Below are 23,092 nucleotides of genomic sequence, written 5' to 3' on the forward strand. Positions count from 1 at the left end.
GGGAGAGGACAGGGGGGAGCGTGACCTGAGTAAGGGCCAAAGAGGAGGAGGATGAGGGAGGTCGAAGGCTCACCAAGGCACAGAATGACAGCAGGAGAGTCACCCAAAGGGAGAGGGGCCAGTCTATCAGCTCCCCTGCTCCCACTCTCCCTTCATCAAGCCTGGCCTCCTGTCTGTCTGGCTGTCACTCATATTTTTATATATATTTATATATATATATTTTTTTATATATAGATAAGATAGATATACTCACTCTTTTTTGTCTTTTCATTACAAGAGAACATTTAGGAAAATATAATACAAAATTTAATACAAGAAATATAGACTACACTAGCTAAACTCACTTTCAGTGACGAGTAGATTCTGTATGCAAGTATTTTTCTTTTTCGTTCGAGTCTTTTGTAGTTCTTTTCTTTTTTTTTTTGGGTGGGGTCAGATCCGTCTCAATGGCCTGCCCCTTTTTGTGTCTGTGTGTTTTTTTTTCTTTTTCTTTTTAAAGTGCCAAGCTCTAAAGGACTGCCAGAGACCGGGGCTAAGGATTATTAAACGGTCAGAGAGCGACAGAAGCGCCTCGTTCGTCAACAGTGACTAATGTGCATAAGTTACAGACGGGTTAGAGAACAAGGTTCACCTACATCGGTGTTCAGCCGTGCCCAAAGCTTCGCAAATAAGCCACAGATCAGCCGAGGGGATAAGGAAAGTGATTAGTTTGCTAGGTTAGATAAAAACGAGTGCCTCTAAAATGAACAAATCACTACAAGCTTGCCCTCCCTCCCCTCCCGGGTGTTTACAGCTTTGACTTGTTAATCGATTTAAACAAATATTTAAAATACCACCGACTTCTGACCGAGAAGGCGACAAGAGCTGCAGAGAAATGCGAGATCTAGGTAGATGGTGACGCGCTCACAGAGAAGCATCCGTTAGTGAAGGAGATGCAGGTCTGTTAATGGTGAGCGACAAATCCCCATCTAGAAATAAAAAAAGAAAAATAGAAAAAAAAAAGTCTCCCATAGAACCTCATGGTCTGCCAGAATCGATTAAACACTCAGAGGAAGCACCCGCCTCATGTATTTATTGCTACATCAATTAGCTACTGAGAAGGAAACAAGATTTGAGTCAAATGTAAGGAGTAGAGTTTTAGTTTTGAGGAAACTCCTTTTTTTTTCTCATTGTTTGACATAGTAGTCCATCCACACCATAGGGTGGTATAGTGTAGTGGTCAGTAGTGTGGAGTAGTGGTTAGGCAACCCAACCAGAGGGGAGACACGAGGGTTTCTACAGTATCTGTACATCTATTTACATTCTTCCTGCTCTGCTGCAGCTCTCGAACCTTCTCAGGTGGTCTGTGGACACATTTTCAGCATGTGTGCAGAGTTGAGTCAGTAAGAAGTTTGGACATTTAAGGGCAAGCTTAATTCACCGTTTTGTGGAGAGTTCGATGTGGTGGATAAACTTCTCGCAAGTGCACAGTGACTGTGAAGGTATCAGAGTCGTGCTTTGTTTGTTCGATGCGCACGAAAAGTGAAGCAAAATGCTTCCCATACTGGGTACGCTCGGGCGGTGGCAGCGGTTTGAGAACATCCTGCCACCGCCTCCAAATGAGAAACTCTAAAGGTTTCGTCATTTTTCACCAATCAGATGTTTCAAGGAAAGGACAGGACACCTCCTGCACAATCCTGTTGTGTAAAAGGGAAGAATCTGTATGATGAAAATGACTACCGAGGTTCCCAATGTTGCATATACTGCAGAACAAACCAAACTGCTTCATCTGTTATATCACAAACTGTGTGTGGTATTACTGCCACCTGATAATAACTCTCTCCTTTTACTTTTCTCGAACCAATTAACAGGTCAAAGCTGCGCACCTGACCACAGAACCCAGATTAAAAACTACAAGCTCTGCTCTGCGCTGTTTGGGTGGTAAAAAGGGCAGGTGTGTAAGGAGGGGGCGGGGTCAGGCAGGATACAGTATGGTGAGGTAGGATCAGTGGTCAGAGAAGGGAGGAAAAGTCAGCAAGTCTTAAGTGTGGACAGAATAGGCTCGGGGGTACTGCCATCGTGGTCTTGTGTAGGTGGTGTAGGTAGTGGGCGGCGTAGGTGAACACAAAAGGGGGAGAGTGGGAGGGAGGGGGATGAGGTGAGGGAAGCGTGGATGGGTGTGGAAGCTGGTCGACAGATGGATGTCCGCCATGGGTCTAACAGTGGTGTGGCTGCAGTCTGTGGGAATGTGTGCCCGTGTAGCTGTTGTCACTGGAGCTGCTCTGGAGGCTGTACTGGTCCTCCTCCTCGCCGTCGCTGATGCTGTCCACGCTGTCTGCCTCAACAGGCGTGAACTCCATGCCCTCGATGTCCACCTCTGTACACAAGAAGGAAAAAAATACACAATGTTTTGGGGGGTTTTAGTGTTGCTAGAAACTGATCAAGAGAGAAGAAACTGTTTATTTCCACACAACCAGTACGTGGGCATATTTATTAGGAAGCCTGCTGTGCCTGGAGATTAAACCCAGATTTAGGCAGCCATTACCTCCGCACAAACAGCCAGATCTTTGTGCCCCAGCAGATAATCCCTTACAATGACAAACAACTGCATGTGTGTTACCTCGTTCAGGAATATCAAACATACCTCAACAGTTCAAACTAAGCACTACAGAGACATCTGAGGCACAAAGAACCGGCTCATGGAGAGCGTTTACAGTGTACTCTAATAATACGGCGCGCAATCCATGTCTAAGTGCAATCCAGAAAGGTGTGATTGGCTCTTTAAGGACAGCCTACCTTGCTCTGAGTCGGTGGAGATGGTGGAGCCCATGCTATCGGTGCGAATGCGCTCCACAGATCCGGACACGGAGAGCTGCTCCAGGCGGCGTTTGAGGTAGCGGTGCTCTCTCTGAAGCTGCTCCTTCACATTTAAAGCCTTCCTGTCCTGCTCTTCCAGCTTCTGCACACAAAGCACACACAAAAATGCCGAAAAATTAACGACCATGCTCACCGGATTGGACCACCTCGCCGTTTTTGCTCTGCCTTTAAAGTATGCAACTGAAGTGAAGACCTCTAGTATACATATTTTCTTCCTTAGCATACTTAAGACTGGTTTAAAGGTGTCTGTTCTGCAGACATGGATTTTTTTCATCTGCAACCTCAGTCCATGCCTGTGCAGGGTTCTAGTAATTGCCTTCTCTTTACTGCACACCACATAATACACATGGTTAAACCCACAATCCAGACCAAAAAAGCTTCCTCTGCAGTAAAAGACAACACTTCTTCCTAGTGTGACAACCACAGTATTTTCCTATTGTATCACTGCTGCAGGGTGAAGTATTACTTTAGCTGAAACATGAATATTAGTTCTTGTTTTTGATCTCATCAAGTTAACAAAAAAAATGAAACCAGATTTATCTTCTATCTGCTTTAAATCAGATCTCTGTCAAAGTTACAACACGACCTTGAATTTCAACATTTTATTGGGGAAGTAGCCAAATGACTGTGTGAGGTTCACGGGTTTGAAACTAAAAATAAACTTGAACTCAAAGTCAAATTTTGACTCAGAGTGGGGTTCGATTTTTTTTTTGTGCCCTTATTTGTATATGAAGGTTTTCAGTGGTGAATCAAAGCGAACTCGCGTAAGAAGAAACGGTCGCAATGCCGAGAATTAGCGCAGGTCGTCTGAGCAGAGAGGACATGCTTAGTAAACAGGAAATGAAGGGTTAAAACTCGCTACGTCTGGATTTTCCACCAACCACACTGTTGCTGCTTGTAAACAGCAAGATCAGTGCGGCGTGTCCTAAAGTCTACTTATGGTTGGTCTTCTACAGCACGGGTAGAAGCACTGCTGCTACTTTTTTTAAGCTCCGCTCACTAGTTGCTGCTGCAGAGCATTTTTTAGCACGTCACTTGGTGTCTGTGAAGTGAAACAGTTTAATGAACCATGGAGGAAAAGTTGGCAAAGCCAAATATTAAATACACAATCTAAACATCAGCCACAAAGTCTCCCACATATTTTACTTTGAAGGCTCTGTGTTAAGATTTTTTTTTTCTTCTTCTTTTTTGTTTGATTTTTATTTTCATTGAGCACCGATCCATCCTGATTGAACAATTAGAAAACAACGACACACTTAAAGTGCAGAAAAAAATTACTTAGAGGAAACAGGAGAAGTAGAGCATGAAGCTGGTACAGAGAAGATTTTTAGATTACTCTGTTTGCTTAGTCTAGAGGTTCTCATGCTTCTTCTGGTATGACCCCATTTCCAAAAGCAAAAAAAAAAAAAGAAAAAGTTAAGTCCTCTCACTTGGATCTAATTTTTAATTTAATTTTTCTTCTCTTGGGTGTTCACACCCATGCACAGTGGCTCGGTGCCCCTCCAGGGGGGTCCTCCCCACAGAGGAGCGTCAATAGTTTATTCAGAAAATAAAATATAAGGAAAAAATTCACTCATCATACTGCGAAAGAGTATTAGGGCCGCATTGTGTTATTTTAAGAGTACCCTCTACCAAATGCCTTGTGAGTTAATGAAATTACACTCGAATCAGTTTTAGTAACAAGGAAATGATTTCTCTTTTGGCACTTAAACACAGTGTGGTGACAAATATAAGAATGTTGAACAGATGGTGCAGAAAGCTGCTTCTGGTCAGAAAGAAAAAGCCTCAAAAAATTTCAAAGAGCTGGTCGGATTCATGCAAAATGAAATAGCTGACAATGGACAGATGAGAGGATGCCGATGGTTACACCCTCGTGCGGTACGGAGGGGATATGCTGTGTCACAACACACAATAAGACAGCTGATGTTTGATGTTGTTTCACTAACTCATGTACACAAGGCGTTTTACAGAGCAGCCCTGGCAGTTTGTTTGACTTGAAATGACAACTTCAATCTCCACTTTTTGACTATAATCTTAAAAAGAACGACATATTTTTCTTAAAGTGGCCCTAACACTCCATCAGATAAATGCTTGGTGAAAACATTAAAATGTATGCGTCGCTTAAATCCAGCATGCGATGTGCCACGTGAACACTTGAATGATTCATAAGGTTTGTGCATTTTAGTACCTTGATGTGCATCTTGGCCCTTTTTAGCAAGCTCAGAGTGGTGTGTCTCGTGCTGTCTGGACCCAAAGGCACCAGCTTCTTCAACTGCTCCAAGTAGAGCCGTAGTTTGGCACGTCTGCAAGCACACAAGCAAACACAGAAGTGAGTCAGCACACATCCACCGGCAGAAAGTGAGAAAGAACCTCCACAAAACCTCATGCACACACAAAAATCGGTGTGTGCATGAGAAGCACACACCGATTTTTCTTTTTTCCTTTTTACATGTCCTGCTCTCGCGAGCGAATGTTGCGCGATCGTGGCCTGACGCTCTTTTGCACGCTTGGTTTCACTTTGACTCTGGGCTTGACCGTGAGACATTTTCAAAGGGTTGAGGGGTTCAGAGGATCTGTGGTTAGTCATGTTCAAAGCTCCTCATCCACAACAAAGCGCAGGCTGTGCTGTACTTGTGCAAAATTGACACAGATAGTCTTACATTTACTGTCACTGCTGTGCGTAATGATCTGAGACGAGCTACGTCAAACAGTGATTAGTGAACTAATCAAGAGTTCACGAGCAACTGCAAATATTATAATAAAAATAGTGAGATATACTGTGTTAATGATTAGATTGTTAGAAATCCAGCCACGGTTTATCCATCTTCTTCTTGTAAGCTAACATGTGACACACACACACACACTTTTGGGATTTTCATGTATGCACTTTTCATTTATGAGGTGATTATTCATTCCCCAAACCTGCTCACAATTTTCTGAACACATGTGCACACACTCACTAGCGTATGGGCAGAGTGCCAGTGTGCTACACGCTGACCTAAATATCACTGTGCATAGTATAGTAGTCCCCATACTTTCCAGCACAGCTGTCTGACCGACATTTTCCAAACCTCGTGTGCGCAAAATGGCAAACCCACCGTACGCTAAAACTGAGAAAACGTGCAAAAGAAGAGACAAAAATTAGTCACCAATCAAAATGGCAGCTGTGATAAGGTCGCAGAGCGAAACTGTGAACCCTGCATCCCTGCCAAAGCCCTGCAGGCCAACAACCCTGCCCTGGATCCTCGAGTAAACAGCGTCATTTGGATGTTTATATGAGAGACAGTGAAGACAGAGTTACATTTTTTATGGATACTGTATGTTATTTAAGAGAAGATCCTATCAGCAAGATCCCCTCTCTGACTTTGCTCCATTCAGACTTGTTCAAAAAGGCCTTTGAATCCTCCATTAGTCAAGCTAGTCCATGAACTGTTTCATTCTTCTGAGCTAGCCTTCCCTCCACCACCACCACTACTGCCTTTCTCCTGTTCCTTTGAGGAACTCTGACTATATGGTAAACAAACTCCAACAACACAAGGTCTCCACCAGCCATTGCCGCAGCTTAGATAAACCTAATCAGAGAAATGAGGCTCTCTTTGAGTCCACGGTTAGTGTGCAATCATACACAATCTTTACACACTCTGTGTTTTTTTCTCCCCAGCTCTTTTTCAGGAAGGGCGTCACCTTCATTTTTATGCAAAATGAGACCATCTCAGTAGCCACGTCTGTTTCACTTAGACCTCGACCAGAGACATCTTGTGGGCAATAAATCTGACCAGTCTCACTTCATGCACAGTATCGATTTTGATGGATTTGATTGCACAATTATTAAGAAAATAATCTTAAAAACAGAAAGATATGGCTTTAATAAACAACGTGTCATCTCTCTACAGGTGCACGTAGGTGTGTGAAAGGGTCATGTGAAAGTGCTCTCAGTCTTTTATTACCTCCTCTCCCAGGAGGCAAGTCCGCCTAACCCCCCATCCGCTGAACCCCTTCAACTCTCTGCTCCACCCTGCCAACACTAACACACCCTCATCCCACTGGAAAACAAGTGTCTTCTGAGGACAGGGGTGGGGGCCACCTCCAGCTTACCCCATTCGAGCCACATGAAGCGCTTGGTCTGCAGCCAGGGGAAGCAGGCAGGGAGGAGCAGGAGTTCTGCAGCGGGGTCCGAGTATGTGGATGACTTTCTCTCTGGTTTGAAAAAAGGACCCTTTCAGTGCAGTGTGCTCAGCTGCACTAGGCAGCGCTCCATACGCATCATCCAAAGGGTAACTTGAGCCAATGGGCAACCATCTTGCACTTCACCCTGCCCCCACTGCTCTCTCATAGCGAAAAACAAAAAACAAAAACAAGGCGTTTCCCTGAATACTCTGCCCGACTACCCACCTCAAGAAAACTCTTTTTCCGTGTTTTTTCACCAGTGTTATTCACCTCAGGCCCTTCATGTATCCTGGCCTCATATTTTACCTGCCACGCAGAAGAGAGAAGTGTGCCCTGGTGCCCTTTGACCACATAAGAAACAAATGAGCAAAGAGTTAAACGCACAAACTCGCCACCAAAGGGAGAAGACCACACCCATGTTTTCTGCAGCTGCAAAAAAGATAAAAAAATAAAGTGAAATGCTGCCGGGACCAAAATGAAAATATTATTTTGCTAGGGTTGGCTGATTCGCCAAATATGTGGGCTAACAGCTTCTTGGAAAGGGTCTTACATGTAACATTTTTTCGCTTTGTTATGCCGGATTAGTTGCCTTCCCCCAGGATGGGGGACAGAATCGGCTCGGGAAAGACTCAAATATAGCCCACTGGACAGGTTTAGAAAACCTCAAGGAGGCCCCTCCCCTTTTGCCATCCAAGTGTCAGAACACTTTTAATATATACCCAACTTTAATAGCTAAAAATGAGTAAGAAGAATTTGCAGGCCAGAGACAAAATATTTGTTTCCAGAAGCTCTCTGGCTTACAAAGGTTGTGCTTTCAAAATTTGAGTCGATCTTGGTTCAGTCCACACCTGCTATCAAGCAATAATGGGTCAGTCTTTAAGAAGCTTTGGTTTTTATTTTTTCTGCATTCATATGCAATGACTGGTGGAGACCGGTGTCTGTCGGCTGCACCTAAAAAGTTCGTCGTTGCCCCCCTGTGAAGAATTCTTCTCAAATGTGATCTCTGCGGTTAAAGAAAAAAACGTATCTTAGCAGATCTTCAGTTCATGAAACTGGTGAACAAAAACCCACTTGTTCACTATTTCAGATGAGAAGATTGATACTGCTCTGATATCTGAATACTAACTATGAAGGTGAAACCAGCATATGGTTAGCCTAGCATTACACAAAGGTTAAAATGAGGGGAAACACCTAGCTTTTCCCACACCATCCCCACTAGTTAACCTTACAGTAACAAAAGTGTGCACTCTGCCCCGGCCGAGAAGAATCAGGCGCTTAGCTGCATATAATTAAGAGAATTAAACCTGGCACGTGTGTCCCTGAAAGCTCCCTCGCATTAGCAGCAGCAGCAGGGGTTCTCCCGCCACGAGAAATTTTTCTTCAGGAGCACACAGCTGTTTCGGAGCGGGGTTTAGGACCCCCTCTCACACAGGTTTGTTATTACTTAAAAAAGCCCCGGTCACGCAGTGTTTATCAGATTGCCTAAAACCGCTGTGCAAAGCATTGCACGAGGTGAACGCATATGCTATGTTAATGATGGGAAGCAGACTGCCCCCATCACCGGGCCACATGGTTGTGAATCACTGCAAATTTTCCAATTTGTCTGGTATGAAAATAGGATAGCCTTTGATTTGGGGTTGAGGCAGATTTTGTTTGAAAGGATTGGAGCTTCGTTATACAACAATATCAATATTTGCAAGAGGTCTCCTTTTGTTTGTTTGTTTATAAAAGTTTGCAAATAAAAACTGCTAAAAATGCTAAATCAGACTGCCCCATACTCCTGCCTGCAGTTGAGGATTTAATAGTGAATCTGGTTGATCAACTTGTTTTCTGCCCAGAAATCACCACCTGACTGTTCTCATGTGCTGCCACCACGGGATGATTGTGTCTGATCTCTGGCCTTCCCTCCCCCTCCATCTTTTTTCTCCATCAGCAGCTCAGAGCCAAAACAAAGCACAGACTACGCCGGGGAGGTGAAAAAAAAAAAACGAACTTTTGCTCAGAAAGCTGCACACTGCTGAAACTGGAACAAGCCAAACCGCTGACTTGCGCTCCAAGGTTGTCGGGTACAGATCAGGCCATTCTCACAGACCTCCTCACACTCTGGGCCTTGGAAGGAAAACAATATATCTTGTTTTCCAGCTCAAGTGCATCTGTGGCAGGCTGGGTGTGCACGTTAGGGGTATTGATGTATTGTGCACCAGAGGAAAAAGGTTGCAGTGACCATTTGTGCAGTGTTTTCGCACACACACACTTTCCTGGTGGACACAGTGTCCCTCAGGAGGCTCCATCGGCACACAAAGGGCCTGAGAAGGCGAGCTAGTGCAAACAACAGACCTTCACCCCTCGCTCACTGTACTGTTTAATGAGCTCACTGCAGCCCAGCACATTCCTCCACCCATATGCACAGGGCTGAGTGGATTGTCTGGCACAGGGCCAGGCCTACTAAACAGAGGTCAAAGGTCATCAGAAGCCATGATACAATGCTAGCTCTCAGTGCTAGAGCTGCCCCAGTACCCAGAAGCAGAAAATGCAACAACTATGCCTGTTTGTTTATTTTCCTTTTGAGCTGAGCCCACAAGACATCAAGATGAAGAAGAGTTTCTGATCAGCTCAGCTTTAAGCAGGCACAGAACTGCAGTCATTCAATCTCAAGACGCATATGAGAGGATACAAAAACTGTGTTCTTGAGGAATTGTTATTCTTATAGTTTTATTCGTTATTCTTACAGCAAAGCTTAAAAAACAAGGCTAAGACCATGTATTTTACCATAGCTGTACATGCACATGCTTGTGGACTTCCTACTGATATTTTGTACTTGTCCACTTCAGGTTTTACCTCCAAATAACCTGCAGTAGTTAGTTTGGGTTATCATGTGATTACATTTGTTTTTAAATAAGTTTCTTTAACCTGAAGGTTTGCTTTAAACCCATGTGACTCTCTGACTGCTTGTTTGACTATATGACATAACCGCAGACTGCATATAAAAGATGGACACAGGCACCGTGATGTCATACATTCAAGTCACATTTTAAAGCCACTTTTAACCTTTTGGTTGTTTGTGTTTTTTCCCCCAGATCCAGAAGTGCTAAGTATCACACAGACTCTGAAACCCGGTAGTAAGTACAATTAACCACAGCAGAGCTTGTTATTAGTCAGAAAACAGCACCATAAACACGGTCGAGAGCGAATTTGCAGCCAAGCATGAACAGCCTAGTCACCATAAACTTGACATTGAAAACGACCACGCCCCCTTTTATTGCATAAAAAATGTACTACCTGTACAGTTACCATCCATGCAGCCATAGAAACCAAAACTATTTTTTGTTGTTAGCTATAAACATGGCAATTTCTGCTACAGGTTTATATCAGGCTGAATATATCTTCAGGAGTGAGAGAGCAGGGAAGTTGAGACCCTGCCCAGTGGCCTGCCGACAGAAACACAAGACACACCCAGCCTTTATTAGTCTCACTGTCACCCTGCAGGTCAGCCCCGTAAGCGTTCCCATTTAACAGCGATCTCACGGAAAACAAGACGGCAGAAAAATAAGACACGCTCATGTGAAACTGACAGAGTGGTTCACCACGCTGCCCACGCCAGTGAGAAGAAAGGCACGCACCGAGGCGCAGGGAGACACAAGAAGTCTTTATCTCGCTCATATGAAATGTCAGTCGTCTGGGACGAGTTATGTTTGTTTTCTGTCATCGGGGACGCCACACCCACACGCCCACTGTGTGCAGTGACAACTCTGTAAGGTGAGACAGACGGATACAAGTCCCCCATAAACACATTCTCCTGACGGCAGGAACATGGAGCTCGCTCTCACATGACTCTGCTCTCACACGCGAGGAGCAAACAGAAACCTGAAAACACACACACGATTGCAGCAAAGCAGGCAGAGGGAGGTTACTTCACTTATCGGTGAATTACTCTAAAGGAAAAGCTCAGCATGCTTTTCTGGTGATTAAACAACAGGAAAGAGTAGAAGCAGTGTGTTGCTCACTCACTGTAGTACAATTTCCACAAAACAAACTGGAATTTCCACGGGGCATGCTTGGGAATGCCAAGTAATTAGATTCATTTGATTGTTTTCGTGTACTCAAACAATCCCCCCTGTGCGAGCGAGGATCATTACAAAATCCCTTTCTCAGCACAGCCAGCTTACTGCGGTGTTAACAGAGAAACAGATGTCAAACAGATTTTAAAGGGGAGAGCGTGCGAGCGAAACAGAGATGGCGGAGGCTTAAAAATAGAGGAAGGTTTTTTCTCTGCACATCCCATTTCAATGCCAACGTCAGATGACAGACCTGGACATTAATTGCCTTTCCCTGCGTGCCATGAAAAGTACATCTCGCAAATCTTGGGACAGACTAGCAGAGACAAGTTCAGCAAGCACCATAAACACGTTCCCCTGACATGGGGCGCTCTGGTTTTATAATGGTCCTTGTCAATGATTAACATGCAGGAATCTAGTGGCATGAGAGAGGATTCCTGGCTCCATGTTGACTGTAAAAGTTGGAGTTGTTTACATCTGAAGGAGGGTTTTAGAGCAGTGGGGTGGGGTCCTGCATGAAGGTATGGGCCTGCCTACGAAAAAATCCAGAGGGGTCAGGAAAAGAGGAAAGAAGAGATTTCCACTACCTTCCACTTTTACGCTGTTTCTCCAAGTAGCTGATTTAGAGCTCGCTTACCAAAAGGTTTAAAACTACTGCTGGACAAAAGTGCAAAACCAGAATGCCTGCAGCTGTAATCTTGCCTATCAGTGCATAATCATACAAACATTCACTTGGGGCTCACTTGTGCCAAAAAAGCAGACAGCGCTGAATGCGAAGCATTCTAGTAATACTCGGCCTGCTAGTTCTGTGACCCCACCTGCCATCCATCTTCAAACTTTCCCCATAAGCCGCTTCTCTTATTTAACTCTGCATTCCAGTGTATGTGTGTATGCTCCGCTGACCTGAATTTCAGGGTGCCTGGCTGACACACATAACAGCCACGTCCTACACTGCCTCAAGTTCCTCCCTTCAGCAACACTCAAGAATGTCTTTGTCTCCTCCTTCTCCACCTCCTCCTCAGCCATGGCCGAACCATGAATGGTTCAGTCATCGCACTTCTGTGTCTAGTTGCGTCTTTCTTTAATTGCTCTCTTTTTCCTATCCTGGAAACCCCAAAGCTATTCACACACCTTGTTAAAGTGCATCCTACACTGCTGTTTTTTTATGAGCACCGACTGTTTTGTGCCAACGAGCCGAGTTTACTGCGGAGAACACAGTAACACCTGAGCTGGAACGAGAACATTCTTTTGTAAATGTAGGTCTGCGGTGGCCTGAAATATTTGCATTACGTGTAAAGATACCCCCCGTGCCTCACCCACCCGCCAGAGCAGATCGTCCACGGGCTTTACAAAAAACCGGGTTTGATGAACTTCTTAAAGCTGGGTGACCTCAGGGTGGAGAAAATTCCACATGGGAGCACTGCTGCTGACGTCCAGCTGTGGCCTGTTTGTTACCCTTTAGTCACACACAGCTCAGCTACAAACCCAGATTGTCCCATGCCTGGATAAGTAAACACACACACACACGTTTGGACAAACCTTTTCTTTTACACGCCAACATGGCCACATGTATTAGGACAAAGCATCAGCTAACCCAAACTTTACTCTCTTTACCTATGTTCTTCCAGGTAACGACGCAAACTAATAAGGACTACGTTTGTTACATTTTGATTGTAAGTTGACAGATATATAAGATTTTTTTTAAGTTGAGTCATCCAACAGGATTTAGTGCCATAAGACAAAAATCCACTATGGAATTTTTAATCCAAGACAGAACTAGACCTCCTACGCCTTGTTTAGGCTCTAAAAAGTCAAATGTTGCCACTGGCTTATTTTTAGCGTACACACATACGTCTGAGGAGTAGTCCCCAGCAGTTGTGTATTCCTTTACCTCTAAGCTGACTGTTGAAGCTGGGAGTGGCGTAACTCCCAAGTTGATTGCGTTTCAGCATTCGTAGTAGCGGTCGGAAAAGCGAGGAAAAACTGGATTTGTTTTTGCTCATACATAAAGTAGAGCCATTCATGCATCTCAAGCGACATAATGCAATCCCTGTTTTTTTAAAAACACTGCTGTAGCACGTTGGTGGACAGAGCCCCGTCACTGCTCAGTGCATGCTTTTTTGAGCGTGTCGCAAACACTTAACAGTGCGTTTGTGACACTTGCAGACAGTTTACATTTTTACTACTGTTTACATGCTCTGTCGACATCTTGGATTGTGATGTCATTGGTGGGGCTTTTCTGACTTTCCCAGTTGACAATTCCAACTTGGAAGTCGTGATTTCTGATTTCCCACTTCAAATGGAGCGCACCATTAGATCAGAGAGAGAACTGCAGGATGAGGCCTGTCAAAGTTCAAACTAAGCCTCTTCTCCCCCTCCAGTCTTTGCTTGTCTAGATTTTATTTTTATTCCCACTGCATCTTTAACTCAACCCAGATTGTTCTGTTTCGTCTGCAGACAGTTTTTTTGTGTGTGTGTTTTTTTACACTTTTCAGTTTTATGTCACTTTAAAAATGTCACCTTGAATTTTTTACACAATTTTAAAATCAAAACCATCAACTACAATAATGGAAAAATAATTTCCGGCCTTTAAACTATTCCAGATAATAAAAGAAAAACTTAGTTATCCATATAGTCGACTATATGTAGTTGACTCTTTCAGCACTGGCTGATTCAATCTCATGACAAATAACAACATCCTTGCTCTACAGGTTCTGTAATTAGACATCATTAACTACAATGATTCCTCCATGATGCCAACAAAAAGGGGAATTTAACTGGCATTGTGACAGCAGGGAACTAAAGTGCACATGCAGTCACATGTGAGGACGTCACACCAAAACCAAAACTGGAAGGAAAAAATGAAAACTTTCCAAACTTTAATTACGTAGCAGCCCCTGAGAGGCAAACATGACATTTAACTTCAAAATAAAAAATAAGCAAAACAAGCAGGATATACAGCAGCCCTTAAAAGCAGCGTTGCACATTTACAGGATAAACATAGGTATAAAATCGAAGACACGACAAGGATTTATACCTCAAAACAGGAGAAATGGGAACAGATGAGTTTTGTCACTAAGAAAAAAAGAGTGAGAAGGAAGAGAGCCCTGCCCCTCCTTCTCTTCCTCGCTGCCTCAAGTTTCTGCTGACTCAGGGGCTTTTAGTAGGGCCGAAAAGGAGAGCGAGAATAAGGAGAAGGAAGAGGGAAAAAAAGACAGATAACAGAAAAGACAGATGTGGACTCTGGAAAGTGGGGGTGGGGCAAAGAAAAGATGTCAAGGAGGTGAAGTAACAGGGCCGTGGATGGGCATCCCTCCCACCAGCACGCTGCCGTAACTCAAAGAGGTGCTGCCCGGCCGGCATAGACACACATAAGTGTGCTTCACTCGAGGAAAAAAGGACCTGCTCACTGCCAAAAAAAAGTGATTCATTCACAGCTGGGAGTAGAAGAAACATGGAGAGTAAATTTAATTAGAGAGAAGACTAGACCATGACAAATGGAGGGCTTGCTCCCGTGTCCATGAAGTGCATGTAAATTTAAAGCAGAGTTCAATGGGTGCTCCACAGTTGCTGCACATTGTCTGCAGTGTGATACAGAGCGTAGTGTAAGAGGATACTGTTTGTCGAAATCAGCCTGCAAACTCGTGAGCTTCGCTACGATCTCGAAAAACTGAAACCAAGAGCACCTGAGAGCCAAAATGGGTGGGGATAAAAATAGAACTCTAAATATTTCTCTTTTCTTTTTCGATCGAGGCAGGCATGGCAAACATACCAGACAGCTTAGATTATGCAGACTGGACTTGGGCTTCCTGTAAACAGGTGATATGTGGGAAAGTAAAACATCTAGTTTCGTAATTTCTTGGCGTTGCTTGAAAAGGAAACTTGAGCTGTCATAAGCGTGATCAAAAGCGGTTAAAGTCAGAAATGGGAAGGAAGCAATGCTCGTGGAGAACAAACACACTGCACTTAAGTTTCACATAGACTCTGAGCTGATGCTCTGCAGGTCTGACGAGGGAAGGAAAAAAAAAACAAAAAGCAGCACAGTCATTCAAGAGATGGTCTATAGAGAGCTGTCACAGCTAAAAATCAGGCTGCAGCAGATAAGTGTCAGGACAGCCGACTCTGTGGGACTCCACATCCACGAAGCAGCTGACTGACTCTGATAATGGGACACAAATATATGCAGGGTGTCTCCGGAGCAGCTGCCAGAGACACCTAGCATGCACGAGGTCAGCGAACGGTACCCAGAGAGCCAAAAAGTTCCAACTTAATCAGCTTCATATAACAGCAGCAATGAATAGTTGATTAATCATTTAGCTGATTATTCAGCAAATGTACCGATTAGCCACACCGTTTCAGTCTTGGCTGCATGTGGAAAGTTTGGTATCTTTGTTGACAAACAGTTCTAAAAAATAATTTTAAAGTAATCAATAAATAAATAAAAAACAATAAAAAAGTAATAACCAAACAAAAAAAATCTTAAAAGATGAAAACCACCTTCCAAACTTGTTTGACATCAGGTCTTTCCCAATTTCAATCAACATTTTCCAGTTTTATCTCCTTTATTTTAACATCTGTTGTTAATGAAACAAAATAATTTCATATTTTTTTGTCAACTGCTCAAAGTTAAAAACTGCATACTAAAGTGTTCCCTTATTTAATAAAATCTGGTTAGAGGACATTCTCATGCAAGAAAACGTGATTTTGGTACTATTACATGCGATGCCTTTCGGCCTCTAAGGAGACGTTCATCCGCCACCTTATCTACCTCGTGAATGTATAGTACAAGGATTGCTCTGTGCAGCAGCGGGGGAAACAAAAACAACACACGAAGAAACAAAGACAGTGAGTCAGGGCTCAAACAGCAGCCACCTCCCTGGAGTCGCGTCCAAGGGCGTGTGGGAGGTACAGATTTCTGAGGCGATACTGCAGATCAAACAGGGCTGATGCTTTAAGCAGATACCCCTGAACTGGTCATACATTCATTAAACTGGTTGAACAGGACACCTAAAGACTTTTGGTTTTCTTATGAATCAGAAGTTAAAAATTCTTTTGTTGAGCATGTCTGTTAAAGCTCTTCTCTTTATATCTTTAAGCTACAAATCAAATGTGAGAAGCTCGTCAGAAAGGTTCATTGCAAGTTTCATATACTAGGTAATCTGACTCTGAGGCCAGCAGCTGAATATTCAAGGCTTCATATATCTAGGATAAGGCGTCTTAGTCCATCTGTCGGTGTGGAAGAGGAAGTCTTAAAAATTCAAAAATAAATTTGCGCATGAACAATGTAAAATGCTAAATCTTCATTGGATGATAGCTACTGGTTATCAGATATAGACTTTCCGTGTGACTGCAACAAAAGCCTGATCACGATTGATAACGTGGTCAAGTGGCATGCCAGATTCTTGATAGTCATACGCAAATGTCCGTTTACAAGTTTGAGGAAAACATTCTTCAAGTTGCTCATTTTGTGCCGCCATTAGCTTTAAAAAGAAAATCAAAAGGTACTTGAGCAAAAATTGCCTCATTTTAGAAGCTCAGAAGTCTCTTTTTTTGTCAGTTATAAAAAACTATTAGTAGTTTCAATGTTGCGTATTAGTCACACGACGGTCGCTAGTACAACAGACATGGCTGTGCCAAAAGGCAGAGTCTGAGCCTTGTTAACACCTGTATAGTGGCTGACCATGTAATTTGTGGCCACGCTTTCAGACGGGGGTTTGACTCAGGGTGGACCACGTGGCAAAACCTTGTGACCATGCAGCCCTGTCATTTCAAATAAGAGGGTGGAGATGTTTCCACACAAACGGGCATGGTGAATGCAAAAACAGGAAAAAACACAAGGCATGAAATTATACAGAATAACTCCTCGCTTGTCACAGGTGATGATGCAATGTGACGGCGTGTTTGAACGCAACTTTATTCTTCAAAGGGCTTCTTCTTCTTTTCCTTCCATCATGGAATCAGTGACATGTCTGTCATGAAAACTCCACTTTTTCAGAAACTCGTGGCTGCGGTGATGACAAAGGAAGTGAGTAAACCCTTTACTGGCACCCACTTTTGTCAGTTTGACTGGACGTCACAGGCGCTTGGTAACCAGCCACACCCATCGTCGGACATGAGGTAACTCCTGTGTCTCAACACCTGCAGTGTAATCAGCCGGGGCCTTCCTGTGCCTCGCAGGTCAGGGAGGAATATGTCCGGGCTTGTTTTTCCCTCTGCCACGCACATCCATTACTCACTCCCGGCCATGTGACAGGCCTTCATCGTGGGTGACAGCATGTGTCATGCTCGCTCACACACGCAAACACTCACACACCCTTTTCAGCCACTGCTCACATGCTGATAGTCACATCAGCTGTTTTCTTATTCCTGTCTGCAAGGCAATTTTTAAAGAATCTACTCTGAAGCAGCAAGGCCTTTTTGATATCAAAGAGACGTTTGCTTCCTGACAAGAAACTCTAAAGCTGTGAAGTAAAAAAACACAAACCCCACACACACAAGCAAACCATGAGCTGCGATTCTGTGCCTCCAGGAAGGAGAAAAAGCCCAATTTCAGTGCTGAATGATAGGTGAAGTCCAGATTTACTGCTTTTCTTTTCAAAGTGTCAGTCTGGGCAGGATTATAACCCAAGATTCTTCCTTACAAGGACACGAGTTTCATCCGTGAAACGGAGACAGCGTGAAGGTGCTCTTTGAAATCAGGTTATTATCTGTTTTTCAGGCACAAGAATTAACAGATTAAATCTTTGGCTCTTTGAAGACGACCTCTGATCTGATCTGTCGTACTAGTGTTTCTGATTTGGAGAAAATACCTGAAAGCCCCCATGAAGCTCTTCAATTACTACCTATGTCAGGAACTAAAAGACACACGCACTCAACACACAATCAAACACGGGCAAGGTCGAGGGGGGTCAGATGTCATCTTACCTGTGTTTCTCCAGCTCATTGTGCGATGATCTGAAATGACAAAGATGACTGTCAGGGCAGGAATACTACACTACTACTACTAAAATACTACAAAAAAATCATCTGACATGACATCAGATTCTGTATAATAGTGAGAGGCTTAGTTAGTACACGTTTTGATCAGAGAGCAAGGCAGATGAAAGCAATTTGGGCAAATATGTTAAGTAACAGATCTGAGAAACAATCAGAAAAATGTGTGTCAAGAGATCAAAGAGAAGCCTAGATTCATCTCTATGTTCTTGCTCTTCTGCCTTCCGGTGGCTGTAGGCCTTAAGCATTTGAATGCTGCTGTACTATAAGAAATAAATGCAGTATTTTAATGCTTAAAACAGGACAAATTTGTTGTCTATGGATACCAGTCAGGTGGATCAAGGGCACAGACATGCAAAGACTGGGAAATGTATGATAAACGACTTCTAAAATCTTTTCCCATTTCTGTGGGACATCTGTCAGAGAGCACGCACACGAGGGCAAAAATGGCCCTGAGAGAGAGAGCTGTATCTGTGACACAGCCTGCCTGCCCCCCTCTACACATATACAAACAGCATCCACGCACCACTGCCCCCGCCGCGGCTGCTCAGCGTGGACACGGGATGAAAACACTCTCAGACGTCTGGAGGCCCGGACGCCACAGAATTCATCAGTGTGTGGGCTATTCCGAGGAGAACCCCTATTATGACACGCAGCCAGAAGCGGCGAGGGCACTGCGGTCCATCTGAAACAGGCCCTCTGTTCATGAGACCGTCATGGATACCACGGCAATAAAAACAAAAACAGCAACAACAAAAGGGACAGACTGACAACAAGCCTTTTCACATTTTCCACTGTTTGAGGCGCCCTTGTGCTCGCGAAGCACTGGTTCCCACAGCTGTGTGCCACAACGCCGTCCTGCGCACCAAAACGGGTTACAGCTGACCGTGCGACTGCTATAATGTGGCGTCTGCACAAAATCATCCCGAAAGACAACACAGGATGTTGGGCGGCTGATCTTAGAAGCCGACAAAGAGCCATCGTGGAGGAAGTTGTGCTCTTCAAACCTGCACAAATCAGGGAAATGTCCCAGTCAAAGCACAGGGCACGACCAGGAAATCATTCCGAGGAAGAGAATGTTCACAGACCTGTAACTACAGCAGGTTAGCCCACACCTTTACATGTTATGTAAAACCACAGGATGGCATGAGGAGGACTTTTACATGTCATAAAATCATCCTCTAACAATCAGAGGCATTTAAAATAAGCCTTTTATCACTTTTTTATGAGCTACGAATGGCCAAAAGGCAAGCTGGGAGGACTCAAAAAGTTTTCCTACATTCAAATCAAGGAATTAGAGGAGGAAAACGAAGTCAGCTGACCTAAATTTTCACATATGGTGTGACAGAGCGATGAAGCAGGGTAATAACAGCCTTTAAGTAAACGCTTTAACACACATTATCCGTGTTAGGTTGCAGATGTAACATTAAACATTACTGCTTTGTTCTGATTTTATAACTAGGAGCCTGCATCAGCTCCTGTCTACACTTAAAGAAAAAAAAAAGAAGCTGAGGGCGAGTGTAAAAAGGGAAACGGCGTAACGGGGGTGGGGGATGTGCCCCAAGCTCTGTCACGAGAAAAAAGTATGGAAACGCAGGCCTGGCTGCATGAAGCCCAGCGAGTGGTCTGGTGTTTGTCATATATGCTTGCGTAGATGCCCGCCTTATTCAGGCGCCGCACCCACCTGCCACATCCACACCACACCCCTTCACTCGATCACACGGGTGTACACAAAATATAATGCACGTTAACTTGTGGATTAGAGGAATGTGGAAGGTGCTGCTTTCACATTTCTGCCAAACGAGTGCAAGTATCACTTTCATATCAGAACACCCACACGTTGTAAACAGGAGTGGAAGTTAACAGAGACAATGGGAATGGAGCCACACTAAAAGTCTGATACCCATGTCCGAAATGCGTGCAAAAACACTTTTGTTATTTTGTTTATTTAATGCTGTTTTATTCATTTCTGTGCCAGTTAAATCAAAATATTATTAAGTATCATCTGCAATTATTTGAAGCCTTTTCGCTCTTCATCTTAAGGGGTTTATCTACAGAGCTATCTTTTCAGCAGTCACCTGACACAAAACTGGCGTGACACGGAGGACAAAAAACAGCAACTGGCGTCAGCAATCGCCACCTTATTTGCTGATTCCGATGCTCTGTGTCACCCTTCGTAATGACACTACTTTCTAGCGTACATCTACGTGCACTGTCGTAACCATCAGACTCACTGCCGAGCCATTTCCACACTTTGCTTCCCTAAACTATTATTAGCCAATGCTTTTTTCCCTTCTTTTTTTATCTTTCACTTTATTAAATCAGATCGTAATGTGTTAATCTTCTAAGGAACGGAACTAGATTGACACAATCATTTCAACAATAGCCTGTTTACTGTAAATGAGACCGAAGGGCAACCAAATTTGCATGTAGCCTAGAAAGCAAGTTTCTCCATGCCTGGTGGGGATGGGGAAAAAAAGCTGAACACTAAATGGATCCAGCCTCTGAAATGTGAGGATTTCCTGCTTTTCTTTGTCACATGGCCTACTTTTAGTTGAAAGTTTGGATGGTTTTATTTTTGCTTTTAGAAAGCAAACATAAGCCTGCACGGGTGTTTTAACTTCATAGGTCACACATTACACAGCCACACATTAATTGCCATGATTGTTTTTAAATGACCTTTAATCTGCCAATGGCACTGGTCTGAGAAGAAGAAGCAGACAAACCGAAACTGAAAGCTATGCCGTGCACTTATGTAATATATTTCGCTTTAACTTCTTACACAGCTGCACAATAAAGGGGTTAAACTCGGTGGGAGCAACTCAATCCTCCAGACAACACCAGTAATGAACTCTGGGTGTGCTGGGCTGAGGTTCCCTTTCCTTTCCAAATATCAATTTACTTCCATCAGAAGCACGAAAGCTTAAACGCAACAACCACATAAAAAAAAGACAAACACATACACACATTTGTTTAAAAGCTTCACACAGTTCCAGAGGTTGGATGCAACTGTGTGAGACAAGGTGCAGAAACGAAAGGTTACGGGCGTATGCGGTGTTTTCTCTCCTCTCAGAGATAGGTGCGAGTGAAACAGAACAGTGAGAGCAGCAGGCTTGACAGTGTACGCGTGGCACTGTTTACTGGAGAGCCCAAAACAGAGAGCCCAGCCCAGGCAGCAGACAGGAGAGTGAGACAGCGTGTGTGTGTGAGAGAGAGAGAGTGAGTGTGTGTTTTTATAAGCTGGCATGAAGTCAGAAATAAAGCTGGGGGGAAGGGAGAAAGGATTATATTTACCTATTATTCTGAGTTTTTTTGGAAATTGGCGAGGCTTTCGTTTTCTTTCGGGAAAACTCGGCGCTGTACGGTAAAACCGAGGCATACCCGTGCTCTGCTTCTGTAAACACAGAAAGCAAAATGAGTGTTACATTTAAGCTTGGTCTGCAAGGACGGCAAAGCAAATAAACAAAAACAATTACAATCATCCTAATAATAATAGATGACAGTGAGTCATTTTGGAGAAATAGTTGAGACGTGAAATATCAACCGGGGACTCAATTAAAGAGGAACAACACGTAATAAATCATTAATAAGATCGATTAAAGTGCAGTCTTTTTTCTTTCTTTTTTAGCACCGAGGTCTATATTATGATATAGCCACCGCTGCATAACGAGTTCTGTCCTATATTTTCAATGTCAGGCTTGTTTACTCATTTTCTTACATCCAAATCCAAAGGAAAAACACTCGATTGCAACAACACACATTCGGAAATGATACTAACATATTTTAGAAAAAATGACACACTATAAATTAAACATTTACACCTATCACTGTCTAGCATACAGACTCCCAGAGTGCAGCTTGCACCCATCGCCTGGTCTATGTCCCATTGTCTGTAAAGTGACATCATACCTGCACTATGGCAGTGCACGTCAAAACGTAACAAATTATTTAAAAAAAATGAAGTTAGTTGCCGTCCCAATCCCCATTTACGACATAATTACTGGCTTAGAAATGCTGACAACTTGTCTGTTTAGCTTGAAATACCTCTGTCTCTTCTTTCCAAGTACTCTGCAGCTTCCAGCAGAATTAACAAGGAATTAAGCTCCATCTTGTTGTTGTCTCGTTATTTAAAAAAATAGAAACTACTTAGTCATAAAGTCATAAAATGAATGGAATGAAAACGTTAAAAAAATGTTTCAGAGCGGTATGTATGCGCAGCTACGTTCACTTCTGAGTCTTTGGTGACTCCAAACTACATATCAACAGCAGCTAACCTAAACTCACTGAAATGACTGATGGAAGCGCTGGCCAATAGGAAAACCGTATAGGCAAACGTTTGGCATTCGTCTCAACCAATAATTCGGCGGAAACTATAAGATCCGACTCTATTGGCTGAGCGCAGTTAAAGCGAGCAGGGACATGCCCTAGCAACAAGCCTGAGCTGTCCGCCTTCTCAGTACATGATAGGGTTGAGGCGGGAAAATAGCCCTCTGATTGGCTGGAAGGAAGTCTTGGGCGTGTGCTACGGTTGAACTTGGGATGTTGTTTTGGTTGCCAAATTTAATGACTTCTCAAAAAGTATGCTTTTGGTCTTGGACTTTAGCGTAAACTGCCCCCTCCGGTCTGTTAGTCAACAAGGTCTATTTTTTTGTCTTCCGTTAAATATACGTCAGCAATTTCACGTATGCGTGTGTGACATGAGAAAATTTTTCAGTATTCGTGTTCATTTCCTGCCCAAGTCATTGTGAAAGTCTTTTATGAGTCTGCAGAAAGTATGCAGGCTTTACTGATGCAAAAGATATGAGATGAACTACTTTTCTTGTCTGGTATTTTGAGGAAAATAAAGATAGTTCCTTTGAAATTCTCTCAACTCGTTTTTACAAAGCAGTTTTAAAAAAGCAAAGCATCCACCTTGAGGTTTAAAAAAAGTCTCTGGTTTTGTCCAGTCCAAGTCCTAATAAACCCAAGTCCTCAAAATAAAATAACATAAAATAAAACTCACCTAATTTAGTGCCGTTAAA

At 43.4% G+C, this 23,092-nt stretch overlaps 1 protein-coding gene across 1 annotated transcript; it reads right to left on the reverse strand.

The window, feature by feature from the left end:
- Positions 1-397: 397 nt before the first annotated feature.
- On the reverse strand, positions 398-22,343 carry mxd4 (MAX dimerization protein 4). The gene is made up of 6 exons (XM_004549447.3): positions 22,116-22,343; positions 21,366-21,465; positions 18,003-18,032; positions 5,045-5,159; positions 2,776-2,938; positions 398-2,356 (listed from the first exon to the last, which is right to left on the reverse strand). Exons 1-6 carry the CDS (start codon positions 22,177-22,179, stop codon positions 2,196-2,198), a joined length of 633 nt encoding a protein of 210 aa, XP_004549504.1. The 5' UTR covers positions 22,180-22,343; the 3' UTR covers positions 398-2,195.
- Positions 22,344-23,092: the final 749 nt, after the last annotated feature.

The sequence above is a fragment of the Maylandia zebra genome, linkage group LG6, assembly GCF_041146795.1.
Source record: "Maylandia zebra isolate NMK-2024a linkage group LG6, Mzebra_GT3a, whole genome shotgun sequence".
NCBI classification, from domain to species: Eukaryota; Metazoa; Chordata; class Actinopteri; order Cichliformes; family Cichlidae; genus Maylandia; species Maylandia zebra.